The sequence below is a fragment of the Brachycentrus maculatus genome, unplaced genomic scaffold, assembly GCF_059751285.1.
Source record: "Brachycentrus maculatus isolate JH-2025_06_01 unplaced genomic scaffold, ASM5975128v1 h1tg000005l, whole genome shotgun sequence".
Lineage (NCBI taxonomy): Eukaryota > Metazoa > Arthropoda > Insecta > Trichoptera > Brachycentridae > Brachycentrus > Brachycentrus maculatus.
This window is the reverse complement of record NW_028280760.1, coordinates 749727-764276: the sequence shown is the minus strand read 5'-3', so window position 1 is coordinate 764276 and position 14550 is coordinate 749727. Positions and strand designations below refer to the sequence as shown.

Below are 14550 nucleotides of genomic sequence, written 5' to 3'. Positions count from 1 at the left end.
CCTAACTTGTATGTTTTCAATTACTTGACGTAATTAATCGTACCAAGTTTTTTATCTGTTTCGAAATTCAAATTTGCGCAGTCAGTTGTGGTGCGAGTAAAAAAGGATTGATATGCTGTCGTATATTTAAAATTATAATAGTCGTGTTTTTTGTTGTTGCTTATTTCAATTTTTTATCATACTTCGCTGACGCGGTACTAGCAGATAACTGTGTTATCTGCTATTTATATACAATAGAAAAATGACATGCATTATTGTATTTTTATTTACTATATTATTTGGAAAATCTCACAGAAAATAAGCAAATATTAGCTGGGTATACTATAATTTAGCTGGGTTAAGTTTTCATTTATGAATGTCCACAGCATGCAAGTAATAAAAATAAAAATCCAAATGTACTAAAGAAGGTGAATAATTAACGTGCAGTGTATTTGAAAGTTATCACTTCTCAGAATGGCATCGAGTTTCCGTAGTGACGTGTCGGTAGCCATACCTCATTACCGCAATTTATAAAGTTGCGAAAGTTTCCGGTCCTCGAATGCCCGGCGGAAGTTTCCCGAGACCTCGAGCGATCGTTTTCCCCTTGATATAATTTGCGATGTAGATTTTTCCGATGCGGGCTGCCGTGTACTCCGCGCGCCCTTCTTATCGAACTTCGCTTATTTCTGTAACTTATTTTGAGTTATTTGAGCGATTGAACGAGCTGTCGATTCGGGCGTTGTAGTGCCCCTTTAAACTTTGTTTCCCTCGAATTATCGAAATCGGCGGTGATTTAAAACGTAATTAAAATGTCGTCAAGGTAAGTGTTCAACAGGACGAGAAAGGAGAACGGTGACGCTGCCAGATCGCGTGACGATTAATTAATAAGTAATTATTTTAAAATTATTTTTCTTTACCAGAGAGCGCATTTTAATGTTTATTTGGGAGCATAAACAAAATAAATATCATCTTGGACTTAAACTGTCATCGCGGCTGAGGCGTTTTGAGTAATTGAAGTATGATTACCTTTTCTTTTCATGATTTTTCGGTCAAGGTGTCGGTCTTCTCGACTTGGTGTCGTGATAAATGAGGAAAAGAGGTTATAATGTTCGCGCTCCGTACGAATCTCGAATAACACACACACACAGTCGCGAGGAAAGGGAAGACAGCTCCTTCGTTTGTATATGACGGAAGTGTCGGCGTCTTATTTCGCCATTATTTCGATGGAAACGCGTTCGTCGTCCGTTACTCGGCACGCGGTACAAGGAGCGCAGGAGGGCGCAGCAGAGTACTAAGAGGTGTGGTGTCCGCAGATGTGCCCGCGGCGGCGCTGAGCGGTGAGATGGCGAGCAGCCCGGTGGCCGCGGCGCCGGAGCACATCACGCGCCTGTTCCCCAAGTGCCGGCCGCGCTCCGACCACAACCTCAACACGCTCGCGCCGGACAACACCAACACAGACACCACCACCACCTCCACCACCACCACCTCCGATAGGTTTGTCTCCAGAACATTCTCTTGCTCTTTTCGCTTTCCGCTTGTGGTTCCTACACCCGCCGCAGCTTTGTGTGCCCACTCTCTCGCCACTTGTGTCGACTCATCTCGGATACACTCATTCAACAGGCGACCTGCCGACTCGCCTACCCACCCACCCCGCCCACCCCGCCCACTCGCGTTGGCTCACCTTCTAAAGCCTCGAGTAGGTACTCTTCCCTTACTGTCTCGAGGCGAATTGTTTCTCCGAAATTGATCTCGCTTTTTTGTGATTTGGTATTTTGTATTGCTTCACTTCTTTCATTTTTATTATTCTCACGCTTATTGTAAAACGGTAACGCTACACGGTAATTGTTTTTTATTACTAAATTATGCATCTCTCGTAGTTTTGTAAGTACCTACGTAATTTCTGTCGGTAGTTTGATGGGTGTCATTAATTGTATGTATTTTTAATTTTACATTTCCAACTTGTCGTTTTCACATCGGTATATACGAGTATTTATTGTTGAATCGTGCTGCAAATCGTGTATACTTTGATATTTGTAGCATGATTGATACAATATTTATGCAAACTTATAATTACTTTATGTTTTCCTCGGAATAATAATGATTTTATACGTCTAGTAGATTGTGATAATACTCGTTTACTAATACTGCAATTTGAATAAAAAAATAATATAATGTTAAATTGAAAGTTATGCAATTCAGATGGAAAACTCCACGTCAAAAATGGAGATGTGACTAATGGGTTACTATTACTTTTTTGGCTACCCGATTGCGACTCATTCGGTACTTTTTATCGGTTCATTCGTATATTTCTTTCTAGCTTATGTTTTTTTAAAATTCAAATTGTCAAATTTATCAGAAGCTAAAAATTCGCAACGAAGTTTGTGCACTTATTGACACGATTATCTTTAAATGATCGAATACGAAAACCGAATTAAGTAACGACTTATTTTAAAGAGGTCGTATTTTATTAGGATTTTTTATTCGTTTGACAATGTTTAGTAAAAAGTAGCCATGGTCAACATGGATGTTACGGATCTTTTAAAGAAATTTATTAAAATTCTCAAGAAAAAATATAGTATTAGTCTCGCTTAAATATTTAACAACTTATTTGAAATAATACGCTCCGCCTCTTTATTTTCTCTGTTTTCCCTTAGAAAATACAATGTTAGGCGCCCGTTAATAAGTTCCGCGTTGTCGTCCGAAAGTTTTAAACAAAAAAATGTGCGACCCTAGCGGGATGAGTTGTAATAGCGCGTTCCGTCTAAAGCTTCCTCCGGTGTCTTCCCGCGGGACCCTCTGCCACGATAAATTCGATCAAATTGGTTTCTTAGACGTTCCCGACCGCCGAGGGAAGGAAGCGCGCCACTCCGTGCCATCTCGAGGATAAACATAACTCTTCGGGGCGCCATATTATGCGCCCCGCGTCCAATCTAGCTTAATGTCCCTAATACGTGAGCTAAACACCTCCGCGCGAAATTAACGCCCCATATAATTAGCCATTAAAATAAAATACACGGGTTTACTTGATACTCAGAAACGGGCAGTTTGATTAATGTAAAGTAATACTTGTTTTTTTTTTTATTGTTGTAAGTAGGGCAGGAATTCCTAAAGAATTCGCCCGCGTCGAGTGGCTGTCTGCTGGCGGCTGGCGGCTGGCGGCCGGCGGCCCCACCCACTGCGGGAATTTAAACTCCCGCCCCATTTTCTCGATAAGTTTTCCGATAGCTTTGTTCCCGCTGTATAAATTTACCTTCGTTATTTACCTGCCTTCTGATTTATTCCCCTCTTATTCCGCCGGCTAAAGGCTAAAAAATATACATAAATAGAGTACTCGCCGAGGATCTTTTGGCGTGAATATTCATGCCGCGCCGGTGCTAACATATTCCTTGTATTTTTAACCTGAACTCCGATGTCGATTTTGGCTCGACATTATAAAGCGCAAATATTGAGAGAGAGCGTAACTACAATTACATTGTCTTTTGGTCCAAGACTAAAACAATTATTCTTTGTCTCGTTTCTTCCCACTGAACGGTATTTGTGTTCCCAGACGCAAAACGGGATTCTTAAAGTAATAATTCTTCCCCAGATTAAAGATGATTGATGATGACGTAGTGTCTCGAGATGATTTTCGTAAAAAAAATCATGCTATGTTAATATTAATATATAATTTTATTTTTTTTCTTCTTCAAAAACTCGTTTTTTTTTGTTTGATTCAATAAGCTAATAACATTAATAATGAGAATAATCGCCAACTTATGTAGCGCATTGTTCGTAAAAAAAATACTTTTTTTAACGTCAAACGCCCTTAAAATAAAAAATTTAAGGGCGTTTGGCGTTTCTGAACTAGACAAAATTCTACGTTATATACATAACGAGGCAGGGGTTGAAAATCATGATTCTGTATAATTTTTCCGACAAATGAATTTAAATTGAATGAATGTATGAATGTAATGTAAGTGGTGTATTATAATAATAATTACATTTAATGTAGGATCTTATGTTGATTTTATTATAGAAATGGATTTTTGCAGATATATTCAAATCATATATGAGTGAATCTCGAACCGTTGGTTGACAACTCTGTGATTTTATGGCAAAGTTAGTTTTTACGTTGTAAAATGAAAAATCACAAAGTTCGTGCCTCAATTTTAGTTATATGGTATCATTGACGCAAGTTCAATGAGATGGTAAATATTTTTCTTTTCTTGTATGTGTATTATTTGTGAATTGCGAAAATAAAGTATAAATGAACGTGTTACTCACTTACATACGGCATTCTGCGTACTTTATTCGCCCGCGTTCTCCATAAGTACTATAAGCTTTAGGTTTAACGCGGCCTGTGATAGGGGATGTAATAATTTGCAAATATTGACGTTTTACCTCTCTGTTCAGAATACGGGTCTTGGGAAAATAATCGTGGAATAATTTGATTCCGTATTTCATATTTAGAGACGTTTGTATTAAAATCAATGCCAATAGTACATATAATGCAAATACCTAATGAAAATCGTTAAACACATGTTCAGAAATTTTGTCACACATTTATATCGCAGTTAACTTTTACTCTCAAGTTACATGTTACAAGTAAAAATTATTTAACCAAATTTTTATAACATTAGACACAAATTGTTCGTGTTGCTCTGTAAAACAAAGAAATGACTTCATTAATTGATTCGGCAGTCACTTTATGGTAAAAGCTATCCATTTTTAGTTAATTTTCTACTTAGTAAATGCCACTATTTCTTAAAATCTACTGTGACACGTGTTTAGAATTAAAAAATAGTGGTATTTACTTAGTGAAACATGAATAAAAAAGGCAAAGAAATCACACTTAAGTTTATCAAGTCCATTTCAAAACTGACGCTGCCATCTTGGTTTTTCTCTGACGCACACTGTTTTATCGGCCGAACACTTTTTAAATAAAAAAGGGAATATGTATCGTACATACCGTGATACTAACAATGGGACCGCATCCTGACTCGAAATATTATTATAGAACATACATAAGCATCGAAACGATAAATAATTAGAACATGCGATCTTCGTTTGATCAGCTTAAAATTTTACATCCTCCCGTTGTTATCCGATACGTCACAATAGGTCTTTACAGATCGCAGTGACTAAGAATGAGAACACTGAACAACCATTGAATGTATTATTTTGAGAAATAAAAAGACTTTGTTTTTTGATCCACTCACATTTTTATTAACCAACTAGTTTCGGCAACAACCTGTTGCCCTCTTCAGGGTTTAATTTATGACTTAGTTTATTTATTTATTTAGTCATAAATTAAACCCTGAAGAGGGCAACAGGTTGTTGCCGAAACTAGTTGGTTAATAAAAATGTGAGTGGATCAAAAAACAAAGTCTTTTTATTTTTCAAAATAATATATCAATATGATCCACAAAGTTAATGCTTTCAATATTCAAAAAATAACCATCGAATGTCCTAACTAAAGTTTGCAGTACATGGGGGATTGCTCCATGCTTCGTGGATTGCCAGCCGTTCGCATTGACAAACGATGCCACGACGCACGCCGATGCCCTCAACCGGTCGTGGCACCGTATGCAGAAGGATATAGAATAACCACTGCTAAATATTGTCTTGCAGCAGGATCATCGAGATTGCGGGCGGACGAGAGGTGTTCTGCCAGAGCCGCAGCCGCGCGGGCCGCAAGGGGCGTCCGCTGCATCGGCCCGGCCGCCGGGAGCGGGACGGCGCGGCAGCGGGAGCGGGAGCGGGACAGGGAGACGCCAACTACCTGCACGAGGTGAGATGCCACCATCCATCTGTTCCACCATCTCGTGGCTCTAGCGGGAACAGAATGCTAGCTTCACCCTTAAAGGACCAGCCATGAACACTGTACCTTCAGAATAGCTTCTCCTGACTGCTCTTCCCTGTGTCTTCTCGGTCCCTGCAATCTGCACTTCAAGAGTGTAGTACGTTAAAGCGTAAGATGGGAGTTGCATTTTTCTTATTTGGGTATTTTTTTTGGGAGAAAACCACGTAAAACTCCTCAGGAGAAGCCGGATTGTTGACTCTCGTAGTCAGGCTTTCCGTTGCACTAGAAGAGGGTTCGGCATTTTGTCTCCTAGCTTGGTTTACAACACCAATGTCCTTCACTAGTTTGATCATGTATAATACCAGCGTAGTTTACACAGTCATGTAATCGACATGCACTTTTTTTACCCCTTTCCACACCCAATGGTGCTTGGGCACTGCGTTTGGTGGACTCGGTGTCAACACGAAGAAATCTTCACATAGCAGCAGCATACACATGCTACATGGCAACCATGTCCATGCACACCTCTTTCCGCGTCTAATGTTTTCCTCTTCCGCATTTTGTAAATTCCAGGCCAACTCCAACATCCGGCGCCGCTCCCCCCCGCCCCCGGTCCTGTTCCCGGTGCAGCACTCGCCCCCGCCGCGGCGCGCCTCGCCCACGCCCACGCCCTCGCCGTCGCCCACGCCCTCGCCCTCCCCGCCGCCGCCCGAGTCCCCGCCGCCCCTGTCCCCGGCGCCGCGCCCGCACAAGGCCAGCCCCATGGCGGTCACGGCCGCCGGCGGGGAGGTGGTGGTCTTCGATGACATCGGGGACAACTGGCAAGGTGGGTGCTTCAATCGTTTTTCCTCCAAACTTGCTCATTCATCAGCTCCAGTATCCAGAGCTTTGAAAATAGATGCCTGCGAAGAATTTTGGGCTGGTTTGACTTTGTTAAGAACGAGAAAATACAGTGTAGAACGCAGCAACTCGTGGTCACAACTGTCACCAAGAAAAGGAGATTCAGTTGGCTATACCATGTTTGGCAATTCGCATGCCTCCCGAGAGCTTTAATCAAGCTTGCCTCTTTTACAAGGCATCAGGTTCCTACCGCCTATTATGTCCACTGCTGACAATCAGTCAGCAGTTCTCATTTGAACTTCAGGACGCGAACCAGAGTTGGTAAGATGCTAAGGATTAAGATAGTGTGGGGTTAAATCAGAGTTTCTCGGTTCGAACCCACTCTTCCACAATTTGATACCTATTTCTAATAATGAGCCGCTTAGGCTCACAGAAATAGTATGAAATTGAAATATTTGTGTAAATAATAAAAACACAAATATTTCAAAAAAATCTTTCAGCCAACAAAAAAAGCCAGGAGGCAGTATATGAATTCTATATGCCCCACATATGGAGCGGATATAGTTAAGTAGTACCCAGACGTTTAATTTCTTTCATGCGATAATCCATGTGTATATGTAGCAATACGGCCACGGTGACATAACACATCCCCGTTTAACACATTTAGATCTTTAAACCAATTCTGCAATTCTGCAATGAAATGATATGCGTGAAAAACACGCCATATGAATGTAAATAGTACAATTATATTTGGGAAATACACATAACATTGGAGAGAATCGCACAACCTAGCGCTGTCTGGCATTTTCGCAATCCTATCAGCTAATATGTCATGTTTTTCCAGGTTTGCGGTTAGACTTTGAGAGCAGTGACAACGAGCTGGACGCCGGCATCATGCGGCCAGAGGGGAGCACGGCGCGCTCGTCCCCGCTGCACGGGGAGTGGGAGGGGGACGGGGACGGGGACGGAGAGGGGGAGGGCGAGGACAGTGGCAGCAGCGCGGGCCGCGTGGCGCGCATCATCGGCGGCCTGCCCATAGCCGAGTATGCGGAGTCGCCCCGGAGGTACGGGCCTCCACGACCAGGCTTCCCGCAGGTAATTTGTTTATTTATATATTTATTAACACGTTGTCTGGTGATTTTTCATCAACTCCGACTGTAATTATACTCAGATAGTCTGTCGCCTGACCCTCAGTATACTAATCACAAGTAACCGCAAACCCAACTCCGATCTGTAAAATGTTTTTTGGCGTTTTTTTGCACTCCACCAAAAGTAAACAAATAGAACACCTATAAGCGTATCCCACTCTCTACAAACAGTATTTAATAGAGGCTTTTAAGCGTTTCGTGCATAGAATGTGTTTAACTTCTAGTACAAAATAAGTGTACAATAGCGGGCTTATTGCCAAGAAACAATATATTAACTAACTAAATTAACTAACCAGAATAATAATACATTTTGACATCTCAACATAGATGAAGAAGAATATGGAAGTCTGGGTATATTTAAGGTTTACGACTTGTTATTAGCTTATTTCAGTGATCACTTTGTACATTGTGGATCGTTTATTTCTATTTTATTTGGGAATTTTACAGAATAGTTACATCAATCAAGTCATATATATATATATATATATATATATATATATATATATATATATATATATATATATATATATATATATATGTAATAAAATAACTAGGTACCTACCTATACATTTTATTAAGTACTTACAAAAAGTACCTACATAAAACAGTTCTACCACCAGATGCCGCATGCGTCGCACAGAATTAAACAAAAGACTTCCGATAATATTATTAACTGTCAGAATCAGATAGATAGATAGATAGATAGATATAAAAATTATTATAAAGATAAATTAAGAATAAAATTTAATTATAAACTTTAATTACAAAGCAACACATTGTTTATTTTATTATTATACACCCACTTTACATATTATTTACACTTAATTTTCAAAAGGAAAATATTCCCACGTTATAAAACGACAATTTTGTTAATATGGAAATGGATTATGAAACATTAGATGTATTAAAACAATTACTACAATATGTTCGGAGTGAGAGAGAAAAATTAGAAGATGATCAAAGAAAACGATTAAAAGATAATCAAAGAAGACGTGGAAATCTAAGAACTAGTGATAAAATTAAAGATAAAAGTCCATGTAAGATTTGTGAAAATTTAAATAAGGGAACTCGATATCACTCTGAAGCAACGTGCTGGTTTAAAACAAAGGAGGATGATAAGATTAATAATAAAAATGAAGATTTACAAATTACACAGAAACAGTGCTTGAAGAATGAAAATAAAAATAATGTGGAAAAAATTTCTACAAAATATAAAATAAAATATACTCCAGGAAAGAAGAATTTAGAAGCAGATTGTCTAAGCAGGAATCCAGTATTAGAATCGAAGGAAAATGCAAATGAACAATTAAAAGTTGTAAATTTGGTTAAATTAGAAGATATTTCAAAAGTTCAGAATAAAAATGAAGACATACAAATAACACAGAAACAGTGCTTGAAAAATGAAAATAAAAATAAAGTAGAAAAAACTTCTACGAAAGATAAAATAAAATATTCTCCAGGAAAGAAGAATTTAGAAGTAGATTGTCTAAGCAGGAATCCAGTTTTAGAATCGAATGAAAATGCAGATGAACAATTAAAAGTTGTACATTTGGTTATATTAGAAGATACTTTAAGAGATCTGAATAAAAATGCAGGAATTCAAAAGAAAAAAACAAATGGATTGAAACAAACTGTGTCTACTTTAAAAGGGTCAAGAAAAAAAATTACAAAAAAAAGAAAGAAAAAAAAGAACGGAAAAAAGAAAAAAAAAAAGAAAGAAAGGAAAAAAAAAAACAAGAAAGAAAAAAAAAAAGAAGGAAAAAAGAAGGAAAGAAAAAAAAAAAAAAACTTTATCACATCACTAAACTTATACCAGTCCCTTCACTACAAGGAGATGATCCGGAGGACGAGTGAAAATTTTACTATGAATTTTCTTCCCCAAGGGGGGAGATGTAATAAAATAACTAGGTACCTACCTATACATTTTATTAAGTACTTACAAAAAGTACCTACATAAAACAGTTCTACCACCAGATGCCGCATGCGTCGCACAGAATTAAACAAAAGACTTCCGATAATATTATTAACTGTCAGAATCAGATAGATAGATAGATAGATAGATATAAAAATTATTATAAAGATAAATTAAGAATAAACTTTAATTATAAACTTTAATTACAAAGCAACACATTGTTTATTTTATTATTATACACCCACTTTACATATTATTTACACTTAATTTTCAAAAGGAAAATATTCCCACGTTATATATATATATATATATATATATATATATATATATATATATATATATATATATATATATATATATATATATATATATATATATATATATAAATGAGTTGCACAAAATATGTGCTTGTGCTATTCCAGTATCAAAATTCCACATTTGTAAATTTGAGAAAATTGAGGAAAAGGGAATGTTTAAAGCTCTAGTTCTTAGACTAAAAACAAATTGTATGAAACTAGAGACACACCACTATATAAATGTCGAGTTACAATGTAAGTGATCTCAGCGCTGACAATGACGAGTAGAACAAAATCCCCATATTGATTGCTCACCCATTTAGATAAACTATAAACATATGAACAATGTTTAGAGTTTGTTCTACTCGACGGAAGCGCTAAGGTGTCAGTTGTCCTATTTACCTTTACCTTCCTACCTATCATATATATATGTGCAAGTTACAAGATGAAACATTATAACCTTTCTGGGAGTAAATGATCGTCGATGCAAATTTTCCTCATAGGGGTATTGACGTTAATGAACATCAAAGTCCGTCTGTCAGTTGGTATAATGTAACTTGGATAGCAATGACATTGGTGGATATTTCTTTGTAACTTTATCATAAAATAAAACCTAGAAAGGGTGAGTTTTATTTTATTATTTTTATTTATACATAGTTTCTATCTTCATAACATATAGATTTTGTGAATTTTTCATGTTAAAAGAACCCACATCACAGAGAAAGTCAGATATCAATTATTGTACTCCCGGAAAAGTTAAAGGTTGAATTACATCATGTTGATGGTCGGTTTGATGCGCTTTGCAGCGAGTCATGTCGGGGAGCAGCCCGTCGCCGCCACCGGCGCCCGCCTCGTGCCTGCCGCCCTCCTCCGCCACCTTCGACTACCTGTACGAGTTCTCCGAGACGCGCAAGGTGCTCGAGGAGTTCTTCAAGTGCCCGCGCCCCGACGAGATGGACCACGACACCGGCACGCTGGACGACATCCACGACTTTAGGGTGGGTCCGCCATCTCATTTCTCTAACAATCGACAAAAATTACTAAGCAATTTCGTTGTTTAGTCAATTCTTTCGAATATTATCTCCTATTAGCTTTTCGCACCTTTTCTTTGGATGAACTTGTTTCCTCCTCTTTACTTTGTCAGTCTCTGGATCACCGAGAGAAAAATCACCCTCGCTGCCAGACAGGGTAGTGCATGTCAGCGTTTGTTTTTTCATGAGGCTTTAGTTTATTTGACTATGTATAAAGTTTATATCCACCGACAGTCGTCAGATGTGGAACTAGAGTGGCCCAGCTAAATACGACTGTATCCGCTGTCATTTATTAAGCGATGGCCGATAATTGGTGAAACTAATGAGCCTGGATACCCATTAGGAATGGTGTGTGCGACCAGTACCCGAGTATGTTGAGTTGGCAACACCCGCCATTTTTGAGCTGCCATTCTTCAGTCCCTACTATCATCATCAGTTTGAATACATATCGCTCACTCCTTTCAAGAACGTCATAAATCGTCAATTTTTAATTGTGTATGTTTTTGGAATGCCCAGAAATGTATTATATCCCAGCAAAAGAGGCAAATTTTTGCTTAATATTTACCCGCTACACGGCAAAAAATGTTGTTTTTACATTTTGAAGAAAAGGTATTGTTAATTTTTTTTTTTTAATATAGTAAAAAATTTTCAAATGGAGAAAAAACCTTCAGGTTTTACCTTAAAAGATCTGTTGCGCAGTAAAAAGTTCAATATGTGGCTTGATATTTTTTTTAATACATTGTATTATATTTTTAAACTTTAAAAACGTTCTCCTGAAAAATCAGGTTTTTTGATTTATGACGTTGTTGAAAGGAGTGAGCGATATTAGAATTTAAAAAAATCACACTTGACATCTCAACATAGATGAAGAAGAATATGGAAGTCTTGGTATTTACAGGGCTTACGACTTAACATAGCCTGGTTAAGTGATTGCTTTTCACATGTGGAACACTCACGATTTATAACCATTATGTTGGTTTATTAAATGTGCCAAAGAGTCAAACGACAGATTGTGTTTCAGGACTTGGAGTACCAGCTGCGGCGGCACTCGCGGCCGCACGAGGACGGCTCCATGGACGGGGGCGGCGAGACGGGTGAGGAGGGGGAGGAGGAGGAGGGCGGCGAGGGGGAGGGCATGAACGGGGACCTCAACGGGGAGAGGGAGACGGAGGACGGGGGCAGCGGCGCGGGCAGCTGGTACGTGGGGCAGCGCCTGGCGCGCCCGCCGCACCACTCCCCGCACCACTCCCACCACTCGCCGCACAACCACACCAACTTCCTCGGCCTGCAGGTATCCTGCCATCGATGCTTTTATGTGCTTGTTGGCTAGTTGCTGTGAAGGGATGTACTAATTAATATACTACGCTCTATTCTGCAATATGGGATTATGTGATAAGATGGTACAAGAGACACACCATTTATTTACATTGGAATCCGGAAATCCGAAATCCCAGGAAATCTGAACATGATTTTGAAGAAAAACATTTATAGGAAAACATTTGAGTGAAAAATACATGTATTAATACATTTAATTATTATGTATATCCTAATTTTGTATTTAAATTATTGAAAAGTTAATGAGTATAAAGTACTTTACCTGTGTTGCTAATCGAGTACTGTAATATTAGATTGAAATGTAAAAAGTTGCAAATAATCTACATATACGTTTGGTACGCGGAGCGTTGTTAAAATTCAACATACGCTCCGCGTATGTTGAATTTTAGGCGAATATAAACGAAAGAAAAAAAGTATCAAATGGTGTTATAATACACAAATATCTATCGTTTTATTTATTAGACAATTTGAACATTGATGTTTTTGTAAAAACTACATCGAGGGCGTTTTACAATTGCAATACATGACAATAATATCTCAAGTTCTGATGCTGATGTTTTTTATTAAAATTGGAGCAAGATTAAATATTCTTCTCCACCTTAGTTCTCATTACTGAGGGTTGCGATCCTTGTCGAAGCAATGACTCTTCTCCAGCTGTACCTTGACTGCGCTGCACACAGCGCTCCAACCACCGAGGTGCCTGCTGCTGTCATAATTTGATTGTTCCATCGTATGGGGATCTTCCTCTCCCTCTCTTCCCCTCCAGGCTACCAATCATAACCAGTTGTTCCAGGCTATCCTCATCGCCATGCGCAACGTGTCCAAAGAACTGAAGAATCCGTCGTGTACAGACATCGGCCAGAGTCAAGTCATCCAAGTGTAACTCCTGACGAATGGACTCGTTGGTGCGTCTAGGCTGTCGGGGAGTTTGGAGCATCCGCCTCCAACACCACATTTCGAAAGCATAAATTATCTTGGTGTTGTTACTCACACCCCGGTCTTTCCAGGTTTTGTCTAGCTTAGACATGGCGCTTTTGGCAATGGCGATTCGACATCTGATCTCTCCTTCGCAAGTTCCCTCATTGCTAATTGCTGATATGCTGATTTATTCAATAGGATACAAATATACTTACAAATTTAGATTATTTACAGTTTTTTTTTTTTCTAATTATTCGAAGTGCGATGTGTCCTTGCAGCAAGACTGCTCGCCTTACGCGCCCGAGGTGAACCTAGTGGAGCTGTCGGTGGGCACCGGGTCTAGCGGGTCGGGGTCCCGCGGCTCCGCACAGCCCGCGCCCCCCGCGCCCACGCACGCGCATCCCCATGCGCACGCGCGCATCCACGCGCGCCGCCACCACCACGCGCACCGCCCCGGCGCGCCGCACCGCTTCGCGCTCTCCCCGGAGACCACCGACTGCGACTCCAACTGCGGGGACCTGGACAGCGAGGTGTCGCTGATGCTCATCGAGAATGAAATGCGTAAGGGATTCATAATTCTACTTGACTTACTTGTGTATTTAACTGGTTTGCTGCCACGAGCGCCTTAACGCGCTCTCCAATTACGTGCTCGCCAGGCTGGCCATACAATTGCTTGTCGCAAGCCAATATCAAATCCAGTCGCAATATTTTTTAATTAGAATATTAAGAGACATCTATTAGGAAGATCAAAAAATACTAAAATATTACAATTTACCTATATTATTAATTTTTAAAAAATATTAAAATTGTTGTGTTTTATTATTTACACAAATTTTCCAATTTCATACTATTTTTGTGAGCCTAAGCGGCTCATTATTAGAAATAGGTATCAAATTGTGGTAAAGTGGGTTCGAACCGAGAAACTCTGACTTAAGAGCCCGCGACACTAACCACGGGACCACAACCCGACACAAAGTTACAGTCATCCTTCTAAAAGCTTTAACATTTTTGTTTAAAAAAATCACAGCCTGCTGGGTACGGATATATTAATACCTTCCGGCATTGAAAGGGTTAAAGCATTATTTACTTTGTGGTATGGTAATATGACATGCTCCGTATTATTCATTCTTCACTTTGTGTAATACCACTTGAAAAAAAACACTAATACTTGACTACTGGTTTCGGAATAATCATTCTATCATCGGGTCATTAAAATAAAATTGTTACCGTCATTTATACAAAAATTAAATTTAGAAAGAGAGAAAGAAGACAAATGAATCGCAATGGGAATATTTAAATTGTGATTCAT

The 14550-nt window shown here is 39.0% G+C and overlaps 1 protein-coding gene across 29 annotated transcripts in view; it reads left to right on the top strand.

Moving 5' to 3' along the window:
- Window positions 1-14550, top strand: part of LOC148313773 (uncharacterized) — a 152328-nt gene that overhangs the window by 115315 nt on the left and 22463 nt on the right. For 11 of the 29 annotated variants that reach the window (XM_088256265.1, XM_088256236.1, XM_088256257.1 and 8 more), the window contains 7 exons: window positions 1293-1473; window positions 5590-5749; window positions 6335-6587; window positions 7446-7696; window positions 10764-10955; window positions 12010-12279; window positions 13502-13802. In XM_088256265.1, the coding sequence (XP_088112391.1) occupies window positions 1322-1473; window positions 5590-5749; window positions 6335-6587; window positions 7446-7696; window positions 10764-10955; window positions 12010-12279; window positions 13502-13802 (1579 nt within the window). In that variant the 5' untranslated portion in view covers window positions 1293-1321. The remainder of the gene's footprint in view (window positions 1-1292; window positions 1474-5589; window positions 5750-6334; window positions 6588-7445; window positions 7697-10763; window positions 10956-12009; window positions 12280-13501; window positions 13803-14550) is intronic. The other 18 variants (XM_088256293.1, XM_088256285.1, XM_088256251.1 and 15 more) reach the window with 6 other exon arrangements.